General features: G+C 34.9%; 1 protein-coding gene across 3 annotated transcripts in view; it reads left to right on the top strand.

The window, feature by feature from the left end:
- TBC1D19 (TBC1 domain family member 19) overlaps positions 1-18,181 on the top strand; it is a 155,522-nt gene that overhangs the window by 82,005 nt on the left and 55,336 nt on the right. For all 3 annotated transcript variants that reach the window (XM_027103204.1, XM_027103202.1, XM_027103203.1), the window contains 3 exons: positions 5,772-5,844; positions 9,216-9,254; positions 10,771-10,883. In XM_027103204.1, the coding sequence (XP_026959005.1) occupies positions 5,772-5,844; positions 9,216-9,254; positions 10,771-10,883 (225 nt within the window). The remainder of the gene's footprint in view (positions 1-5,771; positions 5,845-9,215; positions 9,255-10,770; positions 10,884-18,181) is intronic.

The following is an 18,181-nucleotide window of genomic DNA, read 5'->3' as shown; positions in this document are numbered from 1 at the left end:
TTGAATGTAAATGAATTAAATGCCCCAACCAAAAGACACAGACTGACTGAATGGATACAAAAACAAGACCCATATATATGCTGCCTACACGACACCCACTTCAGACCTAGGGACACATACAGACAAAGTGAAGGGATGGAAAAAGATATTCCATGCAAATGGAAATCAAAAGAAAGCTCGAGTAGCAATACTCATATCAGATAGAATAGACTGTAAAATAAAGACTGTTACAAGAGATAAGGAGGGACACTACATAATGATCAAAGGATCAATCCAATAAAAAGATATAACAATTATAAATGTTTATGCACCCAACATAGGAGCACCTCAATATATAAGGCAAATGCTAGCAACCATGAAAGGAGAAATCGACAGTAACACAATAATAGTAGGGGACTTTAACATCCCACTTACCCCAATGGACAGGTCACCCAAACAGAAAATAAAGAAACATAAGCTTTAAATGACACAATAGACCACATAGATTTAATTGATATTTATAGACCATTCCACCCAAAAGTGGCAGAATACACTTTCTTCTCAAGTGCGCACGGAACATTCTCCAGGATAGATCACATCTTGGGTCACAAATCAAGCCTCAGAAAATTTAAGAAAATTGAAATTGTATCCAGCATCTTTTCTGACTACAATGCCATGAGTTTGGAAATCAATTACAGGAAAAAAACTGTAAAAAACACAAATACAAGGCTAAACAGTGCACTACTAAATAACCAAGAGATCACTGAAGAAATCGAAGAAGAAATTTAAAAATACATAGAAACAGATGACAATAAAAACATGACAACCCAAAACCTATGGGATGAAGCAAAAGCAGTTCTATGAGGGAAGTTTATAGCAATTCAATCTCACCTTAAGAAACCAGAAAAATCTCAAATAAACAATCTAACCCTACACATAAAACAACCAGAGAAAGAATAACAAAGAAAACCCAAAGTCAGTAGAAGGAAAGAAATCATAAAGATCAGAGCAGAAATAAATGAAAATGAAGAAAACAATAGCAAAGGTCAGTAAAACTAAAAGCTGTTTTTTGAGAAGATAAACAAAATTGATAAACCCTTAGTCAGACTCATCAAGAAAAGAAGGGAGAGGACACAAACCAATAAAATTAGAAATGGAAAAGGGGAAATCACAACTGACACTGCAGAAATACAAAGGATTATAAGAGACTACTACAAACAACTATATGCCTATAAAATGGACAACCACAAAGAAATGGACAAGTACAACTGGAAAAGTACAATTTTCCAAGACTGAACCAGGAAGAATTAGAAAATATAAACAGACCTATCACAAATAATGAAATTGAAACTGTAATTAAAAATCTTCCAACAAACAAGAGTCCAGGACCAGATGGCTTCAAAGGCGAATTCTATCAAACATTTAGAGAAGAGCTAACACCAATCCTTCTCAAACTCTTCCAAAACATTGCAGAGGGAAAAACACTCCCAAATTCATTCTACGAAGTCACCATCACCCTGATATCAAAACCAGAAAAAGATAACACCAAAAAAGAAAATTATAGACCAATATCACTGATGAAAATAGATGCAAAAATCCTCAACAAAATACTAGCAAACAGAATCCAACAGCACATTACAAGGATCGTACACCATGATAAGTGGGATTTATCCCAGGGATACAAGGATTCTTCAGTATACGCAAATCAATCAATGTGATACACCACATTAACAAATTTAAGAATAAAGACCATATGATCATCTCAATAGATGCAGAAAAAGCTTTTGACAAAATTCAACACCCATCTATGATAAAAACTCTCCAGGTAATGGGCAGAGAGGGAACCTACCTCATCATAATAAAGGCCATATATGACAAACCCACAGCAAGTAGCATACTCAATGGTGAAAAACTGAAAGCATTTCCACTAAGACCAGGAACAAGACAAGGATGTCCACTCTCGCCACTCTTATTCAACATAGTTTTGGAAGTCTTAGCCACAACAATCAGAGAAGGTAAAGAAATAAAGGGAATCCAAATAGGAAAAGAAGAAGTAAAACTGTCACTGTTTGCAGATGACATGATACTATATGTAGAAAATCCTAAAGATGCCACCAGAAAACTTCTAGAGCTCATCAATGAATTTGATAAGGTTGCAGGATACAAAATTAATGCACAGAAATCTCTGGCATTCCTATACACCAACAACAAAAAATCAGAAAGAAAAATTAAGGAAACACTGTCCTTTACCACAGCAACAAAAAGAAAAAAATACCTATGAATAAACCTGCCTAAGGAGGCAAAAGACTTGTACTCAGAAAACTGTAAAACACTGATGAAGGGAATGAAAGATGACATAAACAGATGGAAAAATATACCATGTTCTTGGGTTGGAAGAAGCAATACTCTGAAAATGACTATACTACCCAAAACAATCTACAGATTCAGTGCAGTGCATATCAAACTACCAATGGCATTCTTCACAGAATTAGAACAAAAAGTTTTACAATTCATATGGAAACACAAAAGACCCCGAAGAGCCAAAGCAATCTTGAGAAAGAAAAACAGAGTTGGAGGAATCAGGCTCCCTGACTTTAAACAATACCACAAAGCTACAGTAGTCAAGACAGTATGGTACTGGAACAAAAACAGAAATATAGATCAATGGTACAGGATAGAATGCCCAGAGATAAACCCATGCCCATATGGGCACCTAATTTACGACAAAGGAGGCAAGAACATACAATGGGGAAAAGACAGCCTCTTCAATAAGCGGTCCTGGGAAAACTGGACAGCTACATGTAAAATACTGAAATTAGAACACTACCTAACACCATACACAAAAATAAACTCCAGATGGATTAAAGACTTAAACGTAAGACCAGACACTGTATAAAACTCTTAGAGGAAAACATAGGAAAAACACTCTTTGACATAAACCACAGCAAGATCATTTTGACCCACCTCCTATAGTAACAGAAATAAAAACAAAACTAAACAAATGGGACTTAATTAAACTTAAAAGCTTTTGCACAGCAAAGGAAACCTTAAACCAGTCAAAAAGACAGCCCTTAGGGCTTCCCTGGTGGTGCAGTGGTTGAGAGTCCGCCTGCTGATGCAGGGGACACGGGTTCGTGCCCCGATCCGGGAAGATCCCACATTCCGTGGAGCGGCTAGGCCCATGAGCCATGGCCGCTGAGCCTGCACGTCCGGAGCCTGTGCTCTGCAACAGGAGAGGCCCCAACAGTGAGAGGCCCGCCTACCGCAAAAAAAAAAAAAAAAAGACAGCCCTCAAAATGGGAGAAAATATTTTCAAATGAAACAGCAGACAAAGGATTAATCGCCACAATATACAAACAGCTCATGGAGCTCAATCTCAAAGACAAACACTCCAGTTAAAAAAATGGGAGGAAGACCTAAACAGACATTTCACCAAGGAAGACATACAAATGGCCGAGAGGTACATGAAAAGATGCTCAACATCACTAATTATTAGAGAAATGCAAATCAAAACTGCAATGAGGTGTCATCTCATGCTGGTCAGAATGACCATTATCAAAAAATCTAGAAATAACAAATGCTGGAAAGGGTATGGTGAAAAGGGAGCCCTCCTGCACTGTTGGTGAGAATGTAAATTGATACAACCACTATGGAAAACAGTATGAAGTTTCCTTAAAAAACTAAGAATAGAACTACCATATGACCCAGCAATCCCACTACTGGGCATATACCCTGAGGAAACCGTAATTCAAAAAGAGTCATGTACCACAGTGTTCATTGCAGCACTATTTACAGTAGCCAGGACATGGAACCAACATAAATGTCCCTCGACAGATGAATGGATAAAGAAGGTGTGGCACATATAGGCAATGGAATATTACTCAGCCATAAAAAGAAACGAAGTTGATTATTTGTAGTGAGGTAGGTGGACCTAGAGTCTGTCATACAGAGTTAAGTAAGACAGAGAAAAAGAAATACCGTATGCTAACGCATATATATGTAATCTAAAAAAAAAAAAAAAGGTACTGATGAACCTAGTTGCAGGGCAGGAATAAAGAGGTAGACATAGAGAATGGACTTGAGGACATGGGATGGGAGGGGGAAGCTGGGCGAAGTGAGAGTAGCATCTCCATATATACACTACCAACTGTAAAATAGTTGGCTGGTGGGAAGCAGCAGCGTGGCACAGGGAGATTGGCTCCGTGCTTTGCAATGACCTAGATGGGTGGGATAAGGAGGATGGGAGGCAGGCTCAAGAGGGAGGGGATATGGGGACATGTGTATGCATATGGCTGATTAGCTTTGTTGTACAACAGAAACTAACACAGTATTGTGAAGCAGTTATACTCCAATAAAGATCTATTAAAAAATAAATAAAATAAAATATTGGCTATATCCCCTGTGTCATACAATATATTCTTGTAGCTTATTTATTTTATATGTAGTAATCTATGTCTCTTAACCCTGTACCCCTTTCTTGCCAAAAGGGAATTTCTTGAAACTGAAATTTATTAACTCTAAAGAGAAGTTGCTGACTAATTCCTGTTCACTAATTCAGTGTTGTAGAGACAGCAGGTGGGAACTAGAACTCAGTAGTGTGGTTCACTATTTACTGACTCCCCACTGTTATGTGTCACGTAGCACTGTGCTAAGAACAGGAGGTGCAAATGTGTGTAAGAGATAGTCTCTGTCTTCCAAGAGCTTCAGGCTAATGAGGAGATGGACAGTAAAAAGATAATTTCAATATGGTGTGATTATATTCTTTGATACAGGTTGAAAAAAGGTAATACATGTTCATAGAGAAGGAAATCTGAGATTAGGGACCAGATCTACTGACATAGAGTAAAAAATATCCAAAGCAGTGAATTTTTACCACTTGAGTCATTAAAAATTGGTAACATAAGTTGCAGTGCTTTTTAAAAGTATAGATTAAAATTAGTTTAGTTAAAAATTGAAATATAATGGCAGTTATTTAAAATTGATACAGAAATGGAATGTGTGTTAGGCTGAATAACTGTCTTATGAGGGACGCAAATAAATCACTAACTTAAATAATCATAGATAACTATGAAGGATTAAAACTAATTCCATTTTTTAAAGGAGAAGGGAGTTTGGTTTTAGCAATTAGAATAGTAACAAAACACTGAGGCAAATATTAATAGAAATATTTAATTACTTAGGGAATAAAAATAATGTGAATACTATGGGGTTGTTTTTTATATATTTATAAAACAACAGACAAACATGATTACTTTCCTTAGACATTACTAGATAAGTAGAGGAAGTCTGGAGAGTAAATCTAATTTATTCTTATTTTAGCAGAGTACTTGGTAGTCTAATTTTACTTAAAAATTAATTTAAGTTGTTTTGGATATTTGCAGTATTTACTTGATTAAGAGCTGAGTGAAGTACAGTACCATAGAAAGCACAGATACAGAATTATATTGGTAATTTTAGACAATGAATTTAGAAAATAAAATTGCTAAGTGCTACATATGCTGTGTGTGTATGTATGTTTCAGGAGAGATTTAAATTTTATTATTCTTTCCTCAGAATAATTATTCCTTACTTTTACTGATTAGTTTGTTACCTAAAAAGGGAAAATTTTGGACTAAAGCATTACTATCTAAAAGTTCAATAATATTCTTTTCTTCTTTAGATATTTGAATGAAGCAAAGATTTATTTTACATTGTAATTTTCATTTAAGTTGATGTTTAGGTGAAGGTGATTTTTTTAAAATAATGTGTAGCAAAGTCTGAGATGCATGGTAATTCTGTGTTTTATTTTTCAGAAAGAATTCTTTGTGGAACTTGGCTTAACTGCAGGGCAACTTGGTATAGATGACTCTACACAAGTGCCTCCTGGTTAGTATTTCTCCCATATGGCATATACTAAATGAAAATGAGAGTGAGGTTAAGGTTTATCTTGCCATTTCCAAATTAATCTAGTAACTTTTTTAATATCTGACAACTAACATGCTTTTTGCCTCTCCTTGGTTGCTATTAATTATTGAATAGAATCTTATATGTTACAGAGTTACAATCTTATATGTTATTAGAGTTCAACTAGATATTTGTCTTTTTATTTGAGGGTCTTTAAAATAATTTTGAAAACTCATTAGACATATGTAAGTCATTTTGTTGGCAAAATTCTAAGAGAATGGCTCAATAAATTTTCATGAATTGGACACACCTAACTAAATTACCACCCAGATCAATAAACTGAAGCCCCTTCCTACCATCTTTCAATCTTTATCCCCTGTGTCAAGGATAACCACTATTTTTACTGTTCAGGTCTCATCTCTTGCCTCCTCACACTGTCCCTCCCCCTCCTGCTACTCCCATCCCCACTTCCACACACATGTATGTTCTCTCTCTAATCATACTTGAGAAACTGCTGCAAAATTTTCAAGTGTCCAGATTGATGGCTCTGCCTCCTCTAAATCTTCTGCATCATGATCATCACCATCACCATCATCTTTAGAGGATTTCAGCAGATCTTCAAGTTCCTTGTTGGTAAGGGTTTCTCTATGCTCTTCTGTGTGGTCCTCAACATTGTCTTCAATCATGTCGGAGAAGCCTTCCCCACCAAACTTCCCCTGCAACATTCAAAATACTACTGAGTTCTGCATCAGTAGTGGAGAAGCCCCTGAAATCACTGATCACCTCACTCCAGAACTGCCTCCAGCGTGCATCGGCGGTCTCAGGACTTAAGGCATCTACAGCCTCTGCGGGAAGCAAAACTGCACCTGCAGTTGTGAAGCTCTTTCGTAAATCAATAATGCTGCTCAGTCAGGGTTAGCATCAGGGGCAGCACGAAACGTCCTGAAGGCAAGGTAGGTGTTAATTCACCTCAGTGTGCTGCTGCAGGAGACAGGAACATCATGTCCACATTCTCGCCAGTGAAGCAGAGAGTGTTGTCAGTTATGAGGAGGACCTTGAATGGCAGCCCCTTCTCTTCATCCCTTTACTTCAGGAATGAAACACTGATGGAACCTCTCCAAGAACAAAATGGCCATTGCCCAAGCCTTCTTGTATTGCTAGAACATAGGCAGGCAATTTTTGGTTTTGTTCTTGAGGGCCTGGGGATTGCTTGCTCAGTAGATGAGGCCTGGCTTGATCACGTGACCTGTTGCATTGCCAGACAGCACCAGCCTAAGATGATCTTTCCAGGCCCTGAACCCTGGGGCCTACTTTGCTGTCTTATGGATATAAGTACGATTGGACATCTTCCAGAACAAGCCCATTTCATCACAATTGAAGATTTGCTCTGGAAGGTAGCCTTTCTCTTCTATAAGTTTTTTGAGCTCTTCTGAGAACGCTGAAGCTCCCTTGGCATCAGCCAATGCTGATTCTCTCATGATCTCTAAGTTCTTGAGGCTGTAGCACTTTACATAGTTAGCCAGCCATCCCTTATGAGCCTTAAACTCCTTCATTCTCCTCAACCCCGTCACAGTAGTATTCACAGAGGCTAAGTGCTTTTTCACACATCATTTTGCCATGAACAGGGATATGCTTCTGTGACATGTCCTCCAGCCACATACTTGACGCCTTTGCGAGCAATTTGTCATGAATGAGAGACCACTTTTGCTGTTGTAGGGGCAGCACAAACACTTCCACAAATTTCAGCTTCTTTCTGCTTTATTTTGCAAATGCTCAATTTGTTCTTACCTTATGGCCCACCTTGGCAAGAAATATGCCGCTTTTCAAAAGATCTAAGATTTTAATTTTCTTGTTGAGAGATAGCACTTAACGCTCCCTCTTAGCCTTTGAGGGATTGTTTAGCTTTTTAAAAAATTATTATTATTATTTTTAACATCTTTATTGGAGTATAATTGCTTTACATAGCTTTTGAGGGATTGTTTTGACCACTTAATTGCTCTTTAGGAGCCATTTTTTCACAGTAACAAAGGGTGCACACAACGTAAGTGACAAACGAGACACAAGGTGAACAATACTCAAGCACAAGTGCTGGAGACTGAGGATCCATGAAATGGCGGGAGACTACAGCAGGGTATGCCAACACATCAGTTCATTCACACGGATTCAGTGTAGTGCTTGGCACACAGCAAATTCAAGTTTTGCTTTTTTGAACTTTCTGGAATTATTTTTCAAATGTTTTCAATCCGTGGTTGGTTGAATCCACAGACATAGGGGGCTGACTGTTATCAGTAGTGCTGCTGTGCATCTTCTTGTGTAAGTCTCCTGGTGCACATAGGTATAAGATGTGCACCTGAGAGCGATGTGCTGCTATCGTAGGGCGTGCATATATTCAGTGTTAGTAGATGTTGCCAAACAGTTTTCCAAGATGGCTGTACTGATTCACACTCCTACCACCTTTGTATGAGAAGCTCATTTGCTCCATTTCCTTTGCATTTAGAATTGTCAGTCTTTTTCATTTTAGCCATTGTGATGGGTGTGTATTTCATAATGGTTTTAATTGCATTTCTCTGGTGACTGATGTGGTTGGGCATCTTTTCATATGTTTATTGGTCCGTTGGATTACCTCTTCTGTAAAGAACCTGTTCACAGCTTCTGCCTATTTGTGTCAGACAGTTGTCTTTTTTAAATTGACTTACCGGGAGTGCTTTACATGTTCTAAGTACAAGTCCTTTGCTGGATATATGTATTGCAAATACAGTCTTCCACTCTGTGACTTACCTTTTCACTCTCAGTGGTACCTTTTGATGAACAGATGTTTCTCGGTTTTAATATGATCTAGTTTAGGAGGTTATTTCCATTATGATTGGTACTTTAAAAACAAATCTTTGTTTCTCCCATACAATCTTTTTAAATGGCATTTGTATAGTAGGATTTCCTATAAAGTATTAAGACTTTTATTAGATTTGCTTTCATGGTAGATTAGAGTAGAAGTAGGGATTTGCAAATAAAGCTATCAATAAGTTTTGTTTTGTTTTTAGGAAAAAAAGTCAAAGATGAATGGACAAACATTTGTGTTGTGAGAAGATATTCTGTATTATTTTAACAAAGAAAATTAGTTTATCAATCTTTTCTTCTGATTAAATATATTTCCTTTTCATTTCTACAAACTTGAAATAACTTAGAAAAAAGATTTTTCCACATATAAAGATAAATATTCTTATAGTTTCCTGGAGAGCCATTCAGCTTTGAAAATAATTAAAAGCATCAACACCAGAAAACATTTACATAATATTGTTCTAAATGTGGCTGATTATATTTGTGTCTAATAATTTTATTTATTTTATCATTTTTAGAACTTTTTGAAAATGAGCATGTACGTATTGGGCAAAAAGGTAAGCTTTTGATTATACTTATTTTAATTTCTGAAAATGAGATAGTCTCAAGTAAATGTATCGTATACCCTCAACTGAAATTTAATCTCTGAGAAGCTAAAGACCTAAAAAGGAATAAAATTTAACAGTGTAGATAAAACAATGGGAATCTTTATAAAGAGGGGAAATGCATCAATTTGGCTTTATCAATAAATGTCAGGTAAAGAAGTACACAGATGGTTCACTAAAAAGGAAATGATAAATGCAGGCACGCATTTCTCAAGGATATTAGCTTAATCCATTCAACAGTAGAATTTCATTTTAAAATCAAAGAGCCAGATTCTGTCTTTGATGTGCCCACACCCTTCTCATTAGTGTTAATAGGAATATGCTCCTGCATCAGGAGAGAATAATAGCTGTCACACTTCCCAGCGACTGTTCACCATGGTAGGGCTTAATAACTGAAGCAGCTGTTAGTGTTCTGGAGAACAAATTTTCCCCATCTTTTTAAGATTCTTTTCCTTATTTTTATAAATCCTGTTTTGTCTTTGAAATATGAAGTGCAGGTAAGTCTTGTGTCAGAATAAATCTTCTATGGCAATTATATTATCATGTTCTAAACTCCCTAGTTCAATTTTTCAGAATCCTATTTATTTAGAAGACTGCATTTGTAAGATTTGATATTTTCATTAAACACAATTGCAAGTTATCATGTGGTCCCTTTGTTTCATTCTCATTTAGTGTAAGATTTTTTTCCTTTTTCTTTTAAGAAGAAAATATAAGAAAACAAAACTGTTTGACAAATATCAGCAGTTGTCTAGTATTTCTTCTTTTGTTTTTATTTTTTGGTTTTGTTTGTTTGTTTTGGACGGGGGCTTAATTTCCAGACTTAATAGCTAGTATTTTCATTAACATAAAGATGAAAACAAAAGGATAATATATTAATTTTGTGAACTTGACTGCTTATGAATAATTTTTGGCCTTTTTAAAAGGTTATCAGATCTTTTTTGTTTTTACTTCTTTAAAAATCCCTCTCTTCTGTTGATTTTGGCAGATAGCTAAAATGTCATCGAATAGAATGGATATCTACATTCTTTAGAATTCTCAGTCATAATACTTCAAATAGCATACCACTTCCAAATACTAGAACATTCATGACTTAGTAGAATATGCATAAGAAATTTAGGGTTTCTGTAGCTATGACTTCATGTGATGATGAAATCCAGAAATTATTCTACATACGCATCACAAGTTTCACATCCATGGAGCTATAGTTAAAGCACAGTGAAATCAAGGTACCTACATTAAAAACTTTCACCTGGTGGGGTAGGAGGTGGAGGAGCTTACAGCTTGAAACTTACAGGGCTGTAAATAAGACCACATCAAAAATCTGAGAGTAAAAGAAGATTGTCAAGATATGATGCAATTATGTTAGACATAAAGATGAAATGTTAGCTTCCCAAAAGATTTTTAAAGATTTCAATGTTATTTCTTACATTATGAATTTTCTGATGAGATTTTAATATACTTTTGACAGTTCTATCAGAACAAGATAGTGCTGCTGCTCAACAGTATATCAGACAAGGAAGTCCCACAGCACTGAGAGCTGAATTATGGGCTCTCATTTTGAATATTTCCAGCCAACCTGAGGTAAGAAGAAAAAGGATGGGCCAGATTTGATATTTGTTTTTCAAAGTAGAAATATTTTTTTCTTAGTCTAATATTTACTCCCTTTTTAATTTTCAAATTCACTGTAGTTTAGAGTTCTAAGATAAGATTAACATATAATTTAATCACTGTGTGCTTAACATAGACGTTTTTGTTATTAATAATTAGTTGGATAGGGTGAACCTATACATACAACAGAACAATAAGTAAAATCTTAAGAAGTGGAGTCCACCAATTCAGATCAGTGAAGATGTGTGGTAGAACTGGGAGTTATAATAGAGAGAAATAAAGATGGACAGCTTGATATACGTAAATGACTACTTTGTCCCTACAGTTGCTTTCAAAATATGCATGATTTTTATGGGTTTAAAAATTGACAGATTATGTGGGAATGTTATTTTTCTAAGTATAAGAACATCTTATTTTAGGAAATAAAATGAATATGAAGAGAAATCAGCAAAAGACAGGTAATAGATTCAACAAAGAAACAAGTGTAAGACATTGATTCTTTTTGAAATATTTTGGAGAATTTTTTTTTTTTTTTTTTTTTTTTTTTGCTGAAGCCCACTGATCCTATAAGTCATCTATTTAAAGATTTTAATAAATAGCAAACTAATAGTTCCCTAACCTAGCAGTTAAAAACATGGGTTTTGTTTAGAATCATATGACCTAGTTTCAACTCCTAGCTCCCTCAACTTATTTGAAATAAGTCATTGAGTGAGTTAAATTTCTTCAAACTTCAACTTACCCATACTTAGATATAGGTAATAATTTTTATATCCCAGTGTGGTTGAAAGAATTAAATGAAATCTATGTGAGTCTTTTATTAACACAGTACTTGATATAACAGGTCACCATTGATGGTAGCAATAGTAATTACATATTACATGTAATTATGTTATAAATTAATTATAATTTATAATAATGCAGTTTTTAAGAAAATCAAACATTATTAACATATATTATAAAAACTACACCTGTAACCTTTGCAAATTATGTGTGCATGCTTGTGTGTGTGTGTGTGTGTGTGTGTGTGTGTGTGTATTTTAAATCTCCCGCTCTGAACAGCACTATCAAAAATCACTTGCTTCCTTTTTGAAAGAATAAACCTTGTGATTTATTTTAGAGCAGTTTTAAACCAAATGATACTACTGATGTTTTGAGGTGACACTTTAAAAGTAACAGTTTACAAAACAGTTTTGAGTGCACTGGGCATTTTTTGTGAGTGTATCAACTCTTGTAGAAGAGGTAGTAGTTCTTGTCCTGACCTGTGTAGATGACCTACCAACTTCACTGATCAGGAGCTAAGTTAGCAAGTCCTGTCTCTGCAGAGGAACTAACTACTACCATTTCAAAAATAGATTTAGAATTTTTCCAGAAGTATAGTTGTAGAATAAAAGTAGTAATCCCAGATAATGATTGTATAAAGTTCAAAGGCAGTTTTTACACTTGAATTCTGGAGTTAAGTTATCTTGATTTTCTATATTCAAAATGGCAAATCTGTAAATAGAAATTAATATTATCAGAAGGCAATCTTGATTTTATTGAATAAAACATTTTCTATCACTTACACTTATTTTCACTGTAAATGTGTGACCTGAACAAACTATAGCGGTTCCGAAATAATTGTTGTAGGTGGTACATTAGAGGGTGGAGGGGGAGAGAGCGAGAGGCAGAGAGAGGGAGAATACTTACTTCTTATGAAGAATACTTTATCAGACCTTTTTGTTCAGTTACTTTCCAATCACTTAAAATAAGCTACACATACAAATGCATCATAGTTGAGGAGTTAGATAAATGGAATATTTCAAATTTCACACTCATAAAGCTATTTTTAAAATCTTACCTCAATAGAAAGACTTGGGATTTAATGCTTTAAGTTCCTAGCAGTTAATTTATTTAGTACTTTTACTAGAACGTTATTTAACTTTGATTTTTTTCTCTTTTTAAGAAAATATGTGATAAGTTTTAAAGAATTGCTTTTATATATTTTCTTTTCTACAGCTCTCTAGATCTCTGGATCAAAATATCCATATTTAGTAAACATTCATATTTAAATCTTTTTGCTTAATTTCAGTTTGCTAATTAAAAGTAGAAAATTGTCTTATACTTTGCTCTAGGTTCTTGCTTACTGATAAGATAGCCAAGATGAGTATTAACATTTAAGATTTCCTTTAGTGATTTCACAATAAGGTTCTCCACAACCTGACCTAAAGGTCTGCAATAATGCCTGACCATCCTAGATCTTTCTGGTCAGCTCATCTTGTCTTCCCAGTGCCTGTTTCTGTCCTTCACTCTCCTCAGCCACTTTCAGAGTCTTAGCAAAAGATCTCACCTTCTCCTAACCAGAGAAAACAGAAGTCATCAGAAGGAACTCGTTCAAATTCCTTCCACCAAACCTGTAAACTTACTTGCATCAGCACCTGTTCTTGCCTCTACTTTTACATCTAAACCTTGTGCAAGAAAAGTCTATGCTAGATGCTCCTACTTCCTTAATCCCATTAATCACTCAGTCTACCATAGTCTGGCGTACACCCCACTACATGACTATAACTGTCCTAGCTAAAGTTACCAAGGAACAGTGGATACATTTTAGTCTTTACATCTACTGCATTTGATACTATTATCTATTCTGCCCTTGAAATATTCTTGGTCTTTAATTTAGTTCATCCTGTTTTCTTAGTTCTTCTTTCCCTCTTTTTCTTTTTTTTTTTTTTCTTTTTTTTTAAGTCTGCATTTGGGTTCGCCTGCTAGACCTCAAGTGCTTGTATTTCTCAGAATTCAATTTTGATCCTCTTTTCACCCTGCACATTTTCCCTGGACTGTCTCATCCACAGTCACCTTTTCCATAATGGCTTCAACTCTGTTTTCAACCAAACTTTGTCTTAAGCCTAAAACCTTTATTTCCAGTTTCCTGCAGAACTCTAATACATGGTCTGAAAGTGTATCAGACTCATGATATCTAAAAGAAAAGGTATAATCTTTACCTCAATTTATTTGTGGTCATCCAAGAGATGCTGAATTATCTCTCTTCCCACCTAAAAAAAAAAAAACCTTGTCAGACTTTTGTCTTCTTGGATATTCTACTTTTCTTTCACGTGCAGTTTATTCCATCACCTTTTCTGAGAAGCCTTCCTAATATCTCCTCTACCTTGTCTTCTCCCAACTCCATCACTGCTACTCTTAGATACTTACTTCATTTTTCTCCCACCATAACCAGTGCAGGAGCAAAGACCTAAAGACAGAGAAACATATACCATACTTCTTACTTTATTTGGCTGCCTCCCTTTCTAGATTGAGTAACTGAGGACAGGGATTTTTTTCTTCTTCATCATCTATAAAGTCAGTATCTTGTACAGCGTCTAGAAATGGTCAGCTCATCTAAATGCTTAATGAACAATTAAGTATAAACTGTTAGGAATGTTCTGTGAGTTCTTTGACTTCCTGAGAGTATATTTCCTTTTTTCTTTAGTTAAAGAGATAGTGTGTAAGTCTGCATAAAATATAAAATAGATACATACACTAAAATTTAAATATTCTCTGATGCTAAAAATTTGGGCTATTTTGCTTTTCAAAGATTGCTTTTTATAATCATAATTTATTACTGTTAAATATCTATTTTGCCAAAGCTTATACAAAATACTCTTGAAATATCCTATTACATTATTGGTAATTGTTATATTTTATAAATTCTTGTTTTATAATGTCTTTGGTATTAGGGTAATGTTGGCCTCATAAAATGAATTAAGAAGTATTCCTTCTGCTTCTGTCCTCTGAAGGAGATTGTAGAATACTGGCAGAATTTCTTCCTTAAATGTTTGGTAGAATTCACCAATGAGGCCCTCTGGGCCTGGTACTGTCTGTTTTAGACACTTATTAATTATTAAATCAATTACTTTAATAGATGTAGGCCTATTCCGATTGTCTGTTTCTTCTTGTGTGAGTTTCAGCAAATTCTGTCTTGTTCAAGTAATTGATCCATTTCATCTAGGTTATCAAATTTGTGGACAGAGAATTGTTCATAGTATATACCTTTATTATCCTTTTAATGTCCATAGGATCTGTAGTGATGTACCCTCCTTCATTTCTGATTTGGGTAATTTGTGTCCTTTCTCTTCTTTTTTTTAGTTAGCCTGGCTAAAGGCTCATTCGTTTTATTGATCTTTTCAAAGAACTAGCTTTTTGTTTCAATTTTTTTCTCTATTGATTTCCTGTTTTCAATTTCATTTATTTCTGCTCTAATTCTTATCATTTCTCTTCTTCTGCTTACTTTCAATTTAATTTGTTCTTCTTTTTCTAGTTTCCTAAGGTGGAAACTTAGATTATTGATTTTTAGATCTTTCTTGTTTTCTAATTTATGCATGCATTCAATTCTATAAATTTCCATCTAAGCACTGCTTTTACTGCATCCCACAAATTTTGATAAGTTACCTTTTCATTTAGTTCAAAATATTTTTAACTTTCTCTTGAGATTTCTTCTTTGACCCATGTGTTATTTAGAAGTATGTTGTTTAATCTCCCTGTATTTGGGGATTTTCCAGTTATCTTTTTGTTATTGATTTCTAGTTTAATTCCACTGTGGTCTGAGAGCAGACATTGTATGATTTCTATTCTTTTAAATTTGTTAAGGCTATGTTTTATGACCCAGAATGTGGTCTATCTTAGTGAATGTTCCATGTGAGTTTGAGAGGAATGTGTATTCTACTGTTATTGGATAAAGTAGTGTACAGGTGTCCATCATATCCAGTTGATTGATGGTGTTGTTGAGTTCAACTTCGACCTTACTGATTTTCTGCCTGCTGAATCTATTTCTGATAGAGAGGTGTTGGAGTTTTATTTCAATTGGAAATGCATGGTTTATTTAATAAAGGATGCTGATAACCATCCTTCTGAAAGAAAACTCAGACCTTTGGCTTACCATATATAAAAATAAATTCCAGGTAGGTTATAAACATTTAAATTAAAAATATCAATTTTAGGGGCTTCCCTGGTGGCGCAGTGGTTGGGAGTCCGCCTGCCGATGCAGGGGACACGGGTTCATGCCCCGGTCCGGGAGATCCCACATGCCGTGGAGCGGCTGGGCCCGTGAGCCATGGCCGCGGAGCCTGCGCGTCCGGAGCCTGTGCTCCACAGCGGGAGAGGCCACAACAGTGAGAGGCCCGCGTACCGCAAAAAAAAAAAAAAAAAAAAAAAAATCAATTTTAGAAAAAACTAGAAAAATATTTGTATAAACATGTGATGTAGGAGAGCCTTGCCTAAGGGAAGCAAGAAAATCCAAAGCCATAAAGAATTTTTTTTAAATTTGTCAATGAATACCATAAACAAAAATCAAACAACACATTAATTTGAAGAAAAAGTATTTGTAACACAAATGACAAAAGGTTAATCCTCATTATCAATAAAGAGCCTGACAAATTAATAAAATAAATGTAATCTAATAGAAAAATATGTAAGTCATTGAAGTGGAAATTCAAATGACCAGTAAGCACATGAAAGAATGTCAACTTTATTAGTATTTGGGAAAGTGCAAATTAATACAACAGGAAGATAACCATTTTTCATCCATGGAAAAGTTAAAATGGTGAGGATATAGGTAAACTTTGTGCTCTCATGGGTTGCTGGTGGGAATTTGAATTGATACTTTTTTGGAAAGTAGTTAGACAATTTGTAGTCCAACTAAAGAAATATGTGCGTGTGTGTGTGTGTATATATATATATATATATATGGCCTTCAGCCTACAATCCTACCTTTGCCAGTTTATCCCATAGATACAAAGGCATATGTGCATGAGGATATTTATTGCAGTATTTGTAGTGACAAACAACTAGAAACAACCTGAGTAGTCATCTATAGGCTAAAGGAATGGTTAAATAAATTGTGATACATCTGTAGCACAGCTTCAAAAATATTAAAGTGTATGTAGTTATTAAAAAGACATAGAGAGATGACCATGATATACACTAGAAACTGAAAAATAAGTATAGAATGATTCCATTTTATGTTAAAAAAAACAACTAAAACCCTTAAATATTATATATTTTTATAAGCATGGAGAAAAGTATGGAAGAATACAAATTACAAATAATGTTACAAATACAATACAAATAACATTAGTTTCTTCAGTGTGGTGGCAGGGAAGAAGAAAAGGTTATTAACTTTTTCTTTATCCAGCTTTAGATTGTTTCACTTATTTTAATGGTCATATATCAGTTTGTAATTTTAAACTTATTTTATTTTTAAAAAGAGACATAACTCTAAGCATCTTAGCTTTTCCACTGTGTTCCCTAGAAGACATTAAAGTATAATACTATGCCCTTTGCCCGTTGTCAAGGATTGGTGTTTGAATTAGGTGCTGTTCCTGCCTTTAAAAATGTTTTTTTATTCTAGCCAGAGAGATGGATTTAATAAATACAATAGAAGGTAAATAAAATAGTAAAATAATTTTGCTTTAGGTAAGAAATCAAAACAACATGAATGAGAACAAAGTAAGGCTTTTTAATTAAAATTAAAATGACTAAAAATAGCCAGTAAATCCCCAGATAATCTTTATGCAAAGAGCACTTTGCCTCAAATCAGAGAACTGTGTATTAAGCATCTTTCAAGACAAAGAAATCGTGTTTCAGGAAACAGGGTTGGACGCCACCCTGCCAAGGCAGCTGCATGCAACAGATATTCTTCTTTGTCCCAGACGAACCTGTCTCACAACTCTTATTTGAGGGAATGTCTTCAGAAAGAATCACGTAGGCTGGGATGTACTGATGGAGCCAAGCAGTATTTGGATATGGGTGGAAACCAGGGCTAAAATGCCCAAGACATGGATGGAGGGATTTGGAGGAACACAGGGATCAGCTGAAGTAGTGAGATGATATTTCCATCTCTCTTTAACACAACTACTACCCATTTAGTCTTAACCTTTTTTTTTTAACCTTTATTATTTATTATGAACACCCCGACCAACTATTAGCCTGATGCTTAACTGGATTACGTCTTATGTCCCTCCTCCCTCTCTGCCTTCCCCTGTCTTTTCTTCTTTTTCCTTTCCTCCCCTTTTCTCTTCTTCCTATCTTTCCTCTCTTCCTTCTTATTTCTTATTCTCTATTAAATTAAACATTAGCCAAATCTTATCACTGTTTAGAGTTAGATTTTCTAATATAATACCATATTCTTTTATTTTTTAAAAACTGATTTTTTTGCTATTACAATTTTTTAAAATTTTTATTTTATATTGGAGTATCATTGCTTATCAGTGTGTTAGTTTCAGGTGTACAGCAAAGTGATT

The sequence above is a fragment of the Aethalodelphis obliquidens genome, unplaced genomic scaffold (assembly GCF_003676395.1).
Source record: "Aethalodelphis obliquidens isolate GAN/ISIS:26980383/991018 unplaced genomic scaffold, ASM367639v1 scaffold6, whole genome shotgun sequence".
Taxonomy (NCBI): Eukaryota; Metazoa; Chordata; class Mammalia; order Artiodactyla; family Delphinidae; genus Aethalodelphis; species Aethalodelphis obliquidens.
The sequence above is the reverse complement of the archived record's forward strand: the minus strand, read 5'-3'. Positions and strand labels throughout refer to the sequence as shown.